Source organism: Apostichopus japonicus, chromosome 4 (genome assembly GCF_037975245.1).
Source record: "Apostichopus japonicus isolate 1M-3 chromosome 4, ASM3797524v1, whole genome shotgun sequence".
Lineage (NCBI taxonomy): Eukaryota > Metazoa > Echinodermata > Holothuroidea > Aspidochirotida > Stichopodidae > Apostichopus > Apostichopus japonicus.
In genome coordinates, this window is record NC_092564.1 from 26,464,524 (window position 1) to 26,480,983 (window position 16,460).

General features: G+C 38.3%; 1 protein-coding gene across 1 annotated transcript; it reads right to left on the reverse strand.

Moving 5' to 3' along the window:
* Positions 1-2,642: 2,642 nt before the first annotated feature.
* On the reverse strand, positions 2,643-9,970 carry LOC139966974 (sodium-dependent phosphate transport protein 2B-like). Its single transcript, XM_071970514.1, has 6 exons — positions 9,807-9,970; positions 7,801-8,038; positions 7,109-7,396; positions 6,146-6,456; positions 5,406-5,505; positions 2,643-4,617 (listed from the first exon to the last, which is right to left on the reverse strand). The coding sequence occupies exons 1-6, from the start codon at positions 9,819-9,821 to the stop codon at positions 3,692-3,694; spliced, it is 1,878 nt and encodes a 625-aa protein (XP_071826615.1). The 5' UTR covers positions 9,822-9,970; the 3' UTR covers positions 2,643-3,691.
* Positions 9,971-16,460: the final 6,490 nt, after the last annotated feature.

Below are 16,460 nucleotides of genomic sequence, written 5' to 3' on the forward strand. Positions count from 1 at the left end.
CCGTAAGTTAAGTCTATTTTAAAATGTTGTAATTTGATATTGACGTGTTAACAGTTCATGCAAAATAAATAAATGTTGGCCCAAGAAGGGGCCGCACTGCCGCAGAAGGAATAAAAAGTGGCCACTAAGTAAAGCTTAAGTCTTAAAGTGACATAAAGTGTTATATAGTACCGTCCGGCTTTTGGAAGCCAGCCAATCATTACGTTACGCCATCAGTTTCAAGTCTGCTATGTGAGAATTTGTTTGTGACCATATGATGACCTTAAGCATTAATCAGTTAACCACACAATTAATGCGGTATGAAAACCAAGATAGTACATTCATCGAAATAATTTTGTTTTCAAAAAACAAAAGGTTAAGTAAGTAACTTTAGTTTAACTTTTGGATATATTGCCCTTTGGATGTCTGGGAATTTATACCGCGGACACCAGCCCTAATACCCTCTTCAAAGCGCCTCCCAAGAAATTTCCGTCTGTTATCAGTATATACTGACTAATCTCAGTCGCTAAACTGTTTGTTCTTCTGTTTGTTCAAACAGAGTCAAATTTCGGTTAAATTAGAGAAAGCTTTTGGTAAGTAGAACGTATTGTTTGCCTTTTATTATATTAATACTCTGAAAGACGATCCTGTTAAGATCGAAGAAGAGCCAGGCCATTATTTTACTTATTCACCCTTCCAAGAAAAAAACGTCTACTTTGCAGCTGCATAATTAGATTCTCGTTAACGAGACCGGCATATAATTAGAGGTCATGCATCAGTTTTACACACTACAAACATGCTATAGACATTCAAATAATGGTCAATTATGTATGATACATAAATGGTTGACAAGACCGTTGCTGTGTCCCTCAAAGTATAAATTTCCTGTAATAGAAGTTTTTCTTTCAAGGATAAAATTAAATGTATTAGGCCTGTGTTCAATTTTTTTTTTGTTCTGTTCTGTTCTCTTTTCATTATGTTTTGTTTTTTGGGAAAAATAATGAAATTTAACTTTTCAATCGAGACAATTGTGGTCATGTATAAGCGGACCCATGTAAAAGCGGTGGGTCTCGGTGGGGGGGGGGGGGCTTGGCCTCAAACAAGACTGTAAACTTTCTACTTTAACTTGATAAAATCATGCCTACAATATTATTCTAGTATATACCACCTTTTTGCGTGTTAAGTTGAAAAGGGGGGAGGGGTGTCGAGGAGAGTCCAACACACCACTTGGAACAGCACATTGTGTTTGCCGTTTACATGTTAAGGCCTAACGTGATACATTAAATGTGCTTTATTTAGTTGTTTATTCATCATATTTATTCATATATAGGTGTAGGCCTATATCAATAACAACAACAAAAACTGAATATCTTATCCAACGAGTTTTAAAAACAAGTAACGCGGAACCAATCGGTTTAAGATATACTCTTATGTAAAATCATTCGCTTTAATTAACTAATCAGTAAACGTAATAACATGTTTTCAAAACATTATAGTAGATACAACTATCGCAACTATCGGGGTGGTTGTTGATTTTGAGGTGAAGACACCAGTACACGTATATACATGTAATAGGGTACTAGCCAAAGTTTGTGTTTACTTTTTGATGTGAATTATTCTTTGTCTAATCTAATATACGTCGTCCCACTTTGAATGAACTGTTATCCAACGAATTATTTATTATTTGCTTTATCGATAGCCGAGTTCGTTTTTCACAGGTACAACTTTTTCATTGATATACGAGTCGGTTCTGCCGACTATGCCAACATTACAAATAGCGAAACTTAGCCACACCTAACAACGTCATATTTTCTTCCATTATATTTCAATATAACCGTGGACGAGCTTTTATGAGGCACTTGATGGGAGGGGGAGGGGGATTGGTAGAGTTGGGGGGGGGGGTTCATAACGATTTCCAGCGCTTTTAATTGCTCTGATAGCAGAGTCCGCTTGCACTATGGTACAACGTCTTCATTGATACGAGCCGATCTTGCTAAATATGCTAGAAATACTCAATACTGGTCACACGTAACTGACCAAACTTTCGTCCATTTCGTTTCCCTGCAGCCCTGCAGATGATTTTGGGCTTCTTCGAAACGAGCTGGAGAGGTGGGGTGGTTGGGGAGGGGGTAATGTTGGCCACTACAGTAAGGCTTCCATTGTGTTTTGTTTTGTTAGTTTTAAGTCATTGTCTCAGAACATTTTGCATTTTCAAAAATTTGTAAAGAAATTTGTACGAAGTTATCTTGGAACGATTACCTTATTTATAGGTAGGGGTAGACTAATAGCATCACGAGCAAAGCAAGAATAAGGAAAAAGCACCCGATACACACAGAGAACACAGTTACTACTGTAAACCTTAAAGTTTTGTACTAAATTAAGGACTGGATCGTGCTATAAATCAGTAGCATGTGCTATTAGGATTACAGTAAGAACTGAGGATATGTGTAATCCCAACTAATTTGTTGGGATTACACATATCCTCAGTTCTTACTGTATTCCTAATAATAGCATATGCTACCAAATTATCAGATTTGTCAGCAAAATTCAGTTTTTACTGTTCTACAAAGTTTTAAGATTTACAGTATAGTTACTGTAATCTCTGTGTGAATCGGCTGGCAAAAGTCATTCAAAAGTTGAAGAAGCTTGTAAAAATGTCAATCTGCTGTGTTTCAATGCTTTATTTATTTTTCCTTCCATTCGTCAATTGTACAATTATCTTGTCAAAAGACAGAAGGTCAGTTCGCTTAAAAAGGTACAAAAATAGTTCTTATTTATTTCTTACTAAGGTAACACTCTGCTCATTTTAGACAGGCATTTAACTAGCCCTAAATGAGAATCAAAGAGCCTTCTACATAAAATAAAAATATTAACTGCTTGGCTGAGAAATGTGACTTTGTCTCCCAAGATGATAAGAGGCCCGCGTGCTTTTAATATTTCAACTTTTTGAAGTATGCATATAAAATGCATGAGGGTGGCTATACAGCTCACTAAACAATATTTCATACCGTATAAATGAATCCCGGTTAAACCTGTAACTTCTTGAAATATGTACATAAAATGCATGAGGTTGGTTATACAGCTCATTAAACATATTTCATACCGTATAAATGAATCCCGGTTAAACCTGTAACTTCTTGAAATATGTACATAAAATGCACGAGGTTGTCTATTCCACTCACTAAACATACTTCATACCGTATAAATGAATCCCGGTTAAACCTGTAACTTCTTGAAATATGTACATAAAATGCACGAGGTTGTCTATTCCACTCACTAAACATACTTCATACCGTATAAATGAATCCCGGTTAAACCTGTAACTTCTTGAAATATGTACATAAAATGCATGAGGTTGGTTATACAGCTCATTAAACATATTTCATACCGTAAAAATGAAACCCGGTTAAACCTGTAACTTACTTGAAGTATGTACATAAAATGCATGAGGCTGTCTATTCCACTCACTAAACATACTTCATACCTTATAAGTGAAACCCGTTTAAACCGGCAACTTCTTAAAATATGTACATAAAATGCATGAGGTTGGTTATACAGCTCATTTAACATACTTCATACCGTATAAATGAAACCCGGTTAAAACATGTAACTCTTTAAATAGAAAGTATCCCTTGTGCACTATACTATAAAATAATAATAACATAACATAAAATAATGTCTTTTGATACATATGCAACAGAGCCCATGCTGCTCATGAAATCGTCGAAACTTCATATTTGTTTATTTTGACTTCATCTATTGTTACTGCCATTTCGATGTCTTCTTCTGAATCACTATCCGCCATCGTTGACGACGAACAGCAGTCGCACCAACTGCATTTAGCGCACCAGTTGCCACAATTAGCGATGGGTTTATCATAAGGTTGTAGTGAACGCATTGGTTTAGGAAGGAATGTCCAATCTCGGAGAACCTTTGGCAGAAGTCCTGGAGCTTTGGCTTGGAAAATATTGATCAGGACGATAACCACCGCAACGACCAAGACTGGAATTCCAATACTGAGGAATATCACGTTCCCTGCTAGTGAGAGACCGAACACAACACCGGGCAAGAGGAAGAACGCAAGCAAGAGATACGTCACAGCGAACCACCTGTACTTGGCCGTGTTGTTCCCTAGGCCCTTAGCCAAATGAATCGGTACTTTTCGCATGAACGGAATTGGGTACCAAATGATTATACCCGTAATATTAAAGAACAGATGGCACATTGAAATTTGCAGTGCAAGATTAAAGTTATCAATTTGGCTGAATGCTGCTAAAATACTGGTTCCGGTGGTTCCAATGTTAGAGCCTAGTGTTAACGGATAGATACGGTCAATTGTTATCAAGCCCAAGCCTACCAAAGGGGTCAATGCCGATGTAAATACAGAACTACTCTGTACTAAAAACGTCACTATAGCACCCACGAGCATTGCAAAGTAACCGGTCAAGAACGAGAAGTATCCTGGGAAATTTGCATTAACGGCCTTCCTTAGAAGTAGAGACATACGACCGACCAGCATCCACTGCAACAGTTTCACGAGAAGGAGAAGGCAGATGCAAAGAGTAAGCAGTGATCCTACCAGCAAAATACCTCCAACGGCTGCATCACTCAGGTTAGAATATGCAAATATGTGCTCACCTGGTAACGAAGAAGAGAAGACGAGACCAATGCATCAACGATAATATGATGCACTACTACATACATCACGTTTAGGACAGTACAACAGTATATGCAACCTCATGAATAAACATTCAAATCAGGTTCTCGATATCGCCATGCGCCCCCGGGTTGGGACAATTTGCATCTCGTTGAGGAACCCCCCCCGCCCCCCCCCCCCCCATATAAACCATCTTTACGTGTCATACTTCAATGCACTGGTATTGTCACAGTTAAAGTTTGAGCTGTATACGCATATCCTACATTATAAGATAAAGGTTATAACACATTGTACATATATACTGGCACTAAAAATGCTTCGAAGCATGATTATGTGAGGACAGAGTAGAGTGATATTAGTATTAGAACATGGGTACCAACAGACTGTTTGATATCTCTATTGGCCCGTAGGAAAATATTGACTTGATATTGTATCATGCAATGGTCCAATTATTCAGGTACGTGTTTGGAACTGCGGATAAAATTACTTTCTATATAACCCTTGCCGCCCCAACCCCCCCCCCTACCGACAGACCCTGATACTCTTAACTGAATTAAATGAGATCGATTATTTATCTGATTCTAAATCATAAGCCGCATATTAGTCTCAATCTTGACTTGAGAATAGGAGAGCTGTGTACATCATACTAACTTGTAAATGACGTTAAACATTTTCAATCGATACTTATTTATTTTCATTTTTGTTTTCATGTTTGTTGTTGTGTGATGATGATGACGATGACGACGATGATGATGGTTTATAAACTTACAACTAGATCCTGTTTCATTGGAAGCGCATCTTTTTAAGAGGCTTACTTCCTCGCCATCTGTCTGGTTGAGGGCAATATCTGTGATAACGGATTTATCAATCTATACGAGAAACAAGAAGAAATTCTATAATACCTATACCACAATTTGTTGTTTACAAGGATATAAAATCAAATATCTTGATTTTAACTGAAATTACATTTCAAGAATTGTCTTCATTTAAGATTTTAAATTTGTTAAACTATGAACGTATCGGCGGTAAAACTCTGCCTATACAGTTATATCTCTTTGACCAAATATATTTCTCGGCCAGATAGGGATTCGAACCAGTGACAGGATTACAAGTCTTGTGTACTAGCAATGGTGTTATCTAACACTCAGTTGGAGGAGATCCAAATATAAACATTTCTTGGCTATAGCCAATATATCTTTGGTCTTTTTAAGTTTTTTTTAGTAATTTCCCTGTAAGATTTTTTTTTATATTTATAAATACTTATATCAAATTATCTTTACAAGTACTTTTCGTTAAACTGATGTCTTAGTCCAACAAATCAGTTTTCACATTAAACTGCTCATTGAAGACGAAATGGTTAGTAAACTCCTCATTTAAAATATAAAACGATGACCAGAAATCCTATTCTTCCCTCCTTTTTCTTAAAGGGCAATTGGACATATAACAACAAAAGTTAAGTTTTACTTTAAGCAGTTAAGCCTTCTATATATTTTGTCTTAGCGATCTCACCTGGACAATTTTACTTGTGACAGGCTTGGTAATAGCATCTAAGAAATCAACGTCAACTTCCGCATTGGGAGAAACATTAAACAGGTCTAGAATGGCCGCGCTCAACCATTCCAGGTAACCAGTGGCGACCTCGAACGGTAGAAGTATAATAACGCAGAGCCAATTAAACATGTCATGGACTGTAGCGCCTCCAAACGCACGGCGAAACTCATTTCTGTCTTTGGCCTGGGTGAGCGCAACTATGGTGTTGGTCACCGATGTACCGATGTTCGCACCCATAATTATCGGTATCGCCTGCGAGACTGTGATTACTGTTGTTGATGAATAAGGAGAAGAAAATTTTTCTAATAAATTTAGAGAGAGACTTAATGTATATTGTTATGAAAATCTTTGAAAACAGGGACGTTTATATATTTAAGAACAAAAAAAAAAGGGGGGAGGGGGTTAAATTAAGCTGACCTCACTGTTCCAGCCTCTGAGAATTTAAGAAAGAAATAATGACAGTTTATATTAAAGGAGCTTTTATAACTTAAGTACGTAAATCATGGTGAGTCCTTACGAACTCCCAACTCTATGAAACAGATACGGAATTAAAGAAAAGGAATATTTAGTCTTCTTTAACGGCAACTCCCTGAGTCCTTTTCTACTAACTGGGAGGTTTATCTAACTTGACCCACCTAAATAACTGGGGGAAATTGAGGATGGAGGGAGGGGGGTGGGTAGGGGGGTTGCGATTAGAATGGTCATTTTCATAACCGTTTAAACACTAACCAGAATGCCGCAAGTTTTTTTTAAGTCAGCACAGATGACCGTAACGTGAATGTCATGGTTTATTTGGCTATATGCATGGTGAAATACCACAGAGGAAAGAGTATGGGCAACTATGTAGAGGTAGTAGAATCATAGAGGGTGGGTTGGGGATGCGGGTGGGGTAGGGTTTGGGTTGTAAGGAAACTTTCGTACCTGTGGCTCCGACCATCGAAACTACAATACTCGTAGAGGTGCTGGAACTTTGGACGAGGACCGTTACCAGGACACCAATCATCAGACCACAAACAGGGTTGTTGATGATCTCATTTTGAGAAAGAGCGCCACCGGCCGCTTTCCCGCCTAATAGCTGGAAAGCCGCAGACATCACCTGTAGTGAGCAGACGAAGATATAGAGCAAGCCTAGGAGAGCGATGATCTTGAACAGAGTGATGAGAAACCAATCCCAAACAACTCGCTTTAATTTACCTGCAAACGTAAGCTCTGGAAGAGAAGGGACAAAAATTAATAATAAAATATTAGGCTATTTATTACACAACTTATTTTAAACTCGAAGAATGAAGTTGTATGATAGAGACTTTGTTATTCATAAATCTGTATATGCGCATTGCATTCAATCAATACTATAAAGGAAAAGAAACGCTGCCAGAATACGACTAAACACTCTATATACGTTCGTAAAACAATAACGTAAATACATTTTCCTATTCCTTTACGTACTCAGCTCCCGATGTGGATGATACATAGGCTTATATACAAGTTTTATATACGTTATTCGCGGTGACGACTTGCATTACCATTACTCTTATGAATGAGTTTTGCTTAATCAAGTAGAAGACGGAACATAAATGGCAATGTTTAGTTGATCAGGGTATTTTTCCTCTCACCTTTCCATGGAGTCATTTTCACCACCCGGAAGAGAGGAACGGTGTTCCATGGGTCCTCTTCTTCTTTTGGGTCGTTTGTTATCTCCAAATCGACTTGGCCGGGTTTCTGAAAGTTACTCTTTATGCCGACGCCATTTTGTTGTATATCCGTGGCTGCCGCTTTCTTGTCGACAACTTCAAAGTCGTTCGCATCGCTGACGTACCCTAAATTCTCATTCCCATTGGAATCTGGCAAATCCTGTGAAATCGAAGAGAATCTATAAGATATTACCCTTGGAATATTTAAATATAGTTAGACAGTATTCGGAAATTTGACTATATAAGATATATCAAACCCTCTGGCCCTAAAAGCCCTGAGGGACCACCATGCTTTCCCCTCCCCAGTCTCCATAGGAACTTGCCTCATCTGTAGCACAATCAGTTCTTGGAGAGAGAGAAAAAGGTCCCTGCAAACAAAAGTCTGTAAGGACTATTGCTCAATGAATTTTGACCAAAACCGCGGGTGGTAAACTCTCAGTACAAATCTCAAAAACTTTCAAAAGTTTTTTTTTTGTTTTGGGGGGGGGGGGGGAAATAAATCAGGACAGTGAATTTTATGGGCAAACAACATTTTTCTCAACTGCAATAAACATGTAATAACCTGGTTAATTTTGAGTACTTAAATGGTTGTAAAAGTGCCGGATTAGACTCCACGTCAGATTATGACGAAGTTTATACAAAAATTTCAGCTTTTTTAATTTTGATAGGCGACAAACTGCAAAGACTACAGGGGATTATTCATCTCGATATTCACGGAGTGATATTGCAAAATCTCCGGATATTTTATTATAAATTCTACAGAGTCAAATTCCCACCGTTTATACAGCCTACCATACCAAAACGAGCAATATTCTTGTCGTATATTGTTGAACATTCCGTACTTCCATAACTTTTAGCAATTAAATTAACTCAGCGTGTATTTCGCCATTACGTACTACGATCGCTTTTGCGTGTGTGTGTGTGTGGGGGGGGGGGGGTCTGCTGCTTCTTATTTCTTTATCATTGTCCTTCTTTTAACTCTTCCTAAATTTCTTGGTTGGTTTTTTTTTTACCAATATTCATGGTGTTTTATATAAAATATATGTTCCTGCGGTGGTACAAGACGGTTCCAGCTGCGTGCTATATTGTTTACACTTCGTATTAGACCACGCACTGAGCATGTGATACAGATGCTGAAATCACAATGGCTAAATGTTTGAATTATTACTAAAAGTCAATTTCAACTCCGGCGGCCATTGTTTAGCAAAATAAAAGTAATAAATGACTACATGGTCTTGCGAAACTTGCGGTTGGAAGCACATTTTTTTGCCATTTTCATATTGTGGTAGAATTTCTATAGATTTTTTTTCTCATCTCATCATAAGTTAACCTAACGTTTGTTTTGTGCTTTAAAGTGATTCTATTATGAGGCCTATGATACGACAGAGTGTCCGAGCTGAAATTTCGTCAAAACTGGCTGGAACAAGTTACTATTATTTTGATTGAATGTAACACAAACAAAGTTTACAACCACAAAAAAAATGTCTTCATTGGATCAATGTAAATGTTGTCTATAGAAACAGACTGTGTGCTAAAATCAGTGAAAAATAACATACAATCGCAGAATTTTGCACTACCCCCCCCCCCAACCTCCCAATGATACGGGGGGAATTTTCGGGGAAATATAGTTTTTGCCAAACATGTTTACATTTTATTATAGAGTAATATTGTATTTTGCATTCTTTTGATTAGAAAATATAATATGCATGGATGCGCCTCTGAGATATACAATCTATAGTCTAAGCTTACTTATGATATTTGGATAATAAAGCAGACATTTGAAATATTTAATCTATCCAGTTAGGACTATTAATTTCATTGTAAATATATTGTTATACCTTAACAAGACAAATGTTGATAACACAAATTAAAAAAACAGAAAAATTAATTTATAAACCAAAAAGAAAAATTTCAAATTTATTACTCACCGTGTCCACCGTCATATTTCTGTTTGGTCTGGTTTGATGTTGTTGTTGTTGTTGATGTTGTTGTTTTCGATAACTATAAATTCTCTAGATGTGATGATATAGAAGAAGTCTCATGCTAAAAGACGAACCATTAGAAAATAAAATCTGGGACGGGAGTTAGTTTTTATACTGAGAGGCCAATATCTGTTTGCGACGAGTGTATATGTACAGGGCAAAATTAATTTACATAGTTGTGTTTGATCTAGATAAGTATATGTCTACACGACGAAACCACGAGGAACACATGAGGGAGGACACCGGGTTTTTTAAGTGTATTGTCAATAATACTGACGGGTTATCTCAACTTAGGCTGTGGTGCTTCTTAGAACAATAGCTTTTCGACTGCAATCGGAAAGGGGTTATTGCTCAACATTCTCTGCAGATACGTAACGAAGAAGAAGACGAGGGTTGGGGAGGAGGGTTGGTTGGGGGGGGGGGGAGAGAGCTAAAACACTGGGTGCGTCCGTGAGACAGGATATTAGGGGGGCACACGGGAGGTGTGATGTCAAATATACACAGACAGCCCGGAGAGGTAGGACACCACTTACCCCACAACCCGTAATACTGTTGCTCGGCTTTTCCCACCACCATCAAGAATGAATAAAGGAAGGGTAACTTGTGGCCCTGGGCCGTCGAAGTCAACTCCCATGTAGGGTGGTCGGCCAAACACCAGCCCGCGCTCCCCCCCCCACCCGCCCCAGCCCCCAGAAAAAAATATAATTTTAGACCTGGTTCTTTCTGAGGATAAAGATTTAAATCAAGTCTATATATAACCCTTGACGCAAGGTTATAACAACAATTTCTTTTGAAGTTGTGGATGAGCTTGAAGGGGGTGGGGTATACCCACATGCCCTGGAACCGGGCCTGTGACTCCTCCTTTCTCCTCCTGTTACCCAGCTTTTACTTATGCATGTTGCATGGGAAAGCTTCATTAACTTCATAAAGGTAATTAAGTAAGAGGCTGAGTGTGTGGTCTTGGCTTCCTTCCAGAAATAATTCAAACTAATAAAGCTCTTGCAAACATAACATTTATCTTCCCTAGAATGATTTACGCGTGACACCCATTTTCACCTATGCAGGCGTAATGGAGGGCAGTATTACAAATAAAACGGAGGGCAGTATTACAAAATACCACAGGAATGTACATATTACAAGATAACTAGAACAACTGTATTTGCACAAACACTTGTCTTTGTAGTGCGTGGTGAAGGTCAAACTTAGTTGTTCATATTCAATGGAGGGGTCTTTGTTACTGCAACCATTTTGAAGTTATTTCGGTCACGAAGAAGCAAGTTCGGCGATTGGGCGTTTAACGTAGACCTAAGCTATGCTATATTGTGTAATTTTTATAAACAGTACTGTAGCTAAGCTGTCAATCAAGAATCACCCCTGTTTCGGACGTGACAGAGAATACACAGAGTCCTGATTGGTCGAATTGACCGACCTGTTAACTTTACTGTATCGTCGCCTAGTTAGCGAAATTTTACGTACATACGAAACATAAGAAGGCCTAATGGACGATTAGTTTAACGAATACACGTATAGGTCTATAGTCATAGGCAAAGGAGCCCAATTTGATGGGGGGGGGGGGGGTGGAGGGGGGTTACGAAAATGTTCACGTTTAACATGTAAATGTACATATCAATATAGGCATGCATCGGTTATTACATCGCATCATGTTAATGTAAACAACGAAATGTCTTATGTAGATGGAGAAAAAGCACGGAGGGCCGATTACGTCAAATCTCTCTTTTACATTAGTAATGGCAAATTAGTCGGACAATTGCTTAGAACTTAATTACCAATGAGATTTTTTTTAACCTATTGATTTCTTTTAGCTACATCATTGCAATTTATTTTTCTTTCAGTATAGGTGGCCGAAAAATTCTCAGCATATTGCCCGAATTTTCACAAAAATATTTGGTTGGGGGCTGTAGCCCCCCCCCCCCACCAGCCCCCTCCCCCCGCCTCCTATGTCTATAGTCTGTATACAATTGCAAATGTAACATCCCGATCTAATAAAAACTGCTTGGTCGATTTCCTGGCCCTGGTTTATCATCATCCAAAACGCGTAATATATGCCATACATGGCCATAGTATATACTGCCATGCCACAATAATAACGTTTCAAGTACCAATGTTGCAAGAGCTGAACTAGTACATATAGCGCCGAGTCGTTGCGGATAAATACGATTAACATTTTTTGCTTGCAGCTTTCTCGCAGGATGTTGTTAACTCAAATGCGTTCAAATGTTAGCTGTCTTGTTTAATTCGAGAATAACGAACCAAAGTAGAGAATTTTACGTATTGTTTTGAAGAAGTATGCTACGCAAGGAGAGCTATTTTATTTAAGTGTGCAGAATGAACTTTTCGCTGCCACAATTCTTTGCAAATTTGAGCGTGGACTTTTTCTCCTGCGTAGCCAACATTTGAATTTGAGATTGCAATGAACTTGGCTGAGTACATGTTCAGCTGGCATTCACCAGCTAGCCATGTAGATGATGGAGCGGGCTAGTTATCCCAGTAATGTAGTGCGCATGCGCACTACAATAATGAAACTGTGCACACCCCCATGAAGTGTAGTTGCTATAATATACACCAGACTAAATGCATATCATAAACTTCAGCAAATATTAGATAAAACATGTCTGTTCATCCTTATAGTAGATGTAACGATACAAATTGTGAACCATTTTGTACTACCGACGCTGTGATATATCAAAGATATTAACAATGATACGAGAGCACTGAAGTAGGCTACTAAACAGAGAGTACAGATAAATATTATGTTATATTATATTAATCTTTGTTGATATTTATCTCATTTATATGCTACAATAATAGTATTGTCTGATACTAACCACGGGTGTTGATCATATCAGCAGGTTATTGCGGTCATCACATATTGCGATCACCAAAAGATAAAATTAAAACTCATAGCGCATGCGTAAAACAAGAAGAAACATTAGCTTTTCAGTTGCGGGCGGGTCCAGGATTATATAATTGAAGGAGGGGGAGGTGTGGCTCTAAGGTCGCAGACGCAGAATGAGGCTATGTTTCCTTTTTGACATGAATTGTGCAATGTGAGGCATATATTATGAAACAAGTAAGTTCCATAATTAGATAATTTGTCACAAGTTTGTGATATATACTTTGTGTGCAACTGAAAAGAGTGAGGGGTTCCTTTTATAGGAACAGAAGGAGTACAAATTCTCAAAAATTGAGCTCACATCCTTGAATCATGCGCAGACATCTACCCCTCCCCCACCCCCGCCCTTCCCCTGTGTTATCGTAATGAACATACGGTTATACATTTAATGAGGTTGGGTTATATACGCACTTTGCCCTACCATGCATGCATGTTTGTATCTACGGATTACAGTTAATATTTTAATGGCTAACCTTCTAGACTCGATTAATATATTTGAATGAATTGTATGTATTGGTGCAACACGTGACCAGTTCAATTTGAGGTAAATTTACCTCTCATGACCTGTAAGCACCGAAACTGCAGTTGTTAGCTTTTTCTATGCATTTCATCACTAGCTAAAAATATACACATGCAATAAGTTGCTTTTTGGAGACCAACCCAGAAAAGCAAAATTCCTCTTTAAGTTGTCTAAATTCATCCATTACATATAACGTCAAAGCGACTTACTTAAAAAAAAATATCACAAGTAAATCAAATAATTAATATATAAATAATTACTTCCACTTATAAGTTAGCAATGTTGACATTTAAGTACCGTACATTTTTCACCCCCCCCCCCCACCTCTCCTCCCCTTAACTCACCAATAAGTTCCCTCCCACTGACCGGTCACGACTTTAAGATTAACCTTTCTGATATTATGTGGGTCACCCAATATATATACCTTCTATAAATTTAGTCGATAGCTACAGTTTCTCAAAGAGTGAATTGCGTACCACTGCCTCGTTTGTCAACATACACAGACAATAAATCTCACGGATGGGTTATAAAACTGCCCTGTTTATCGACAAGCAGTTATTTTAATGACTGTCAATGGCAAGTCTTGTAGCTAATCAGATAGTGCAAGGTTCCCAGATCGGCATACTGAAAAATGTGAACTTTGGAGGTTCTACTGTGCCTTGGATGGCAAAGGTACCGGCCCGGCACCGGCACATTAATTTTCTCATAAATAACTTTCAGACAGGCGCGCTGATGCCACAGGCGGTAACGTAGCTTACCCCAGCCCCAATCTTTCCACCATTCTCAAGCCAGTATATACACACCATAGAAATTGATAAGGATACACACACGCGCGCGCGCAGAAGTACACTTAGGAATACTGCAATGGACTCGGACGCCCGGTTACTGACTTAAACAGTTTTTTATTTTCTTGTATTTTTTAGTATTTAGGACATCCAGTATATTGGTTTCCTTTGGGACGAGTAGGTGTGTGACGACTATGCAAAAATGGTTTATTCATGTCACCCTTGCCTTTCATAATACTATTTTCAGATTAAACGTGTGTGATTGCACTTTTATATGCCGCCGCCAGTAGCTTCTAATTTGACTCCTAGGTTGCCCCCTTGAATGAACCCGGAAGCACATGAGGACAAAAATGTGATAATAGTGTAACCAAAAGTCTCTACTTTTTTATAACCTGTCTTGTAGGCACTGTCTTGTAGCAATACGGTGACTGCCTAACAGCAGAACATCAAATTAACGATGTCGAATCCTGACTGCCTTGAAGTTTACTCCATTCTTTCGGAACTTTTCTCTGCATAATTAATATAAATGATGACAAGTTCTTTGACGAACACTAATCAAGGTCTATTTTCTGTGATGCTTAAATGCTATTCAATAAAAAAAAATACTGGTCCTCATTGAACTGCGAAAGAACTGCAAAGAACTTTTTTTTACTAGTCATTTTCCTGGAGAAACTTTGGTAGGTTCATTTTAATAATTTTTTCCCGAGAGGGGGGAGGAGCAGGGAAAGGAAAGCGATATTACGGTATTCCTGACGGGAATCGGTTTCCAGAGAAAAGAGAAGTACAAAAAAGCCCAAAAGCACCAGGCTACCAGTGTTGGCAGTACTAGCATCAGAGTAACTGGCAGTGTCGGCCACGGATGCAGTCGGTTTAGCAAGCTCTAGTTCTCGTTGTCTCTATTCCTCCACTGAGTATTCAGGCTCGAATTGATAGCAGTCAAGTCCAAATGCATCCAGTCCGGAAAGGGTTTCGAAAGAAAAATTGCCTAGATATTGCATTATAGTAATCGTAAACGCCGCGTAGGAAATGTAACGCTCAGAACTTTTCAATGTCGTGCAATTACAGCCGTCGTAATACCCTCGATATTTAAAAAAAAAACACATTTTTAGAACGTATTATTATGTGCAAAAAAAAACTTTTTTATCTGACACAATACATTTCTTTCTTTATGCTCGTGCAATCTTAATTATTGTAAACTTGGTATTGGCAACATTTTTTTCTGTTGAAATGCGTTATGTGGCTCGCCTACGTCACGATACAAGCAGGAACTGTCGGAATTCAAACAAAATGGCGAACGCCATGGGTGACAATTAACGATTTTTAAGGTTGAAAGAAATGTTTTCAAGCATATACTCTATATATTGACAGCGAAACATGAAACTGTGTAACAATGAATACCTGGCTGTTCCTCGAAAATGGAGGGCGCTGATTAGCAATCAAAGTTTTCAGAATATTAGCTACTTGAAAATAACAAATGACAAGCAGATGTTTATCTGTGTATTTAGGTCTTCAGATTGCGACTGGCTTAGATGGCAATCACGAGGTTAAAGGTCGCATGCCTTTGCCGCTCCTCAACTGATCCTATTTAACTTAGCTTTGATATGCTGTTGTCTGTAGACCGCCCTAGTAGTATATAGTTTGGTCGTCATTTTCACTTTTGTTATATAGGCCTATGTATGTTTACGTTACATTTCTTCTATAATGTTTGGTTTGCAAATGTTCTCTTTCATTGTGTTATATCCCGGGCTCACGATCGACAATAAGTGACCGTATTTGACCTTTAATTAGACTCTTTGGTCTGCCGGAAGTATAGGATATACATTAATGTATACTAGTACAATTTAGTATGCATGTCTCGCTAATCTCAACCATTCTTCTTCCTTTTCAGGTTATAAATTAAAGACATATCACCAATAATTGTTGCTGTATGGAATATTTATAATTAACTGTAAAATTCAGTAGGCAAACACCGTAATGTGGTGTGAAGAAGAAAGCAACATCAACAGAGTCAGACCCATCGCTGGCCCTCAATATATAGTTGCCACAGAAACGGTTTGCTGGCGTACATACCTGGCCATTTATACCGCTGATGCATGCAGATGGCAAGCTACTTTCACGTGACTGGCACCTTTACGAGCCGTCGGAAGACATAAGTGGTCCACTGATTACAAAGTGATATGACAAGCATAATTTCATTACTACTTAATTTACTGCAATTGGATGTAACGTTGTAATATCGGTGTTGCAGGTACCACCGCCATAAAAAAAAAGCGGCGACCCAACTAGCTTCCGAAAGGATGGAATATACATTACTATACTTACTATAACTGACCGGGAGATTTAAATGCCAAGTTGAAGCTGCTATATTCTGTTTCAGGTTA

Excerpts from the sequence above, each read along its gene's own strand:
- LOC139966974 (XM_071970514.1), bottom strand. Across the intron at positions 7,397-7,800 it reads GAAAATGACTCCATGGAAAG|AGCTTACGTTTGCAGGTAAA; the intron begins GTGAGAGGAAAA and ends CTTCTCTTCCAG. Across the intron at positions 4,618-5,405 it reads CAATGAAACAGGATCTAGTT|GTGAGCACATATTTGCATAT; the intron begins GTAAGTTTATAA and ends CTTCGTTACCAG.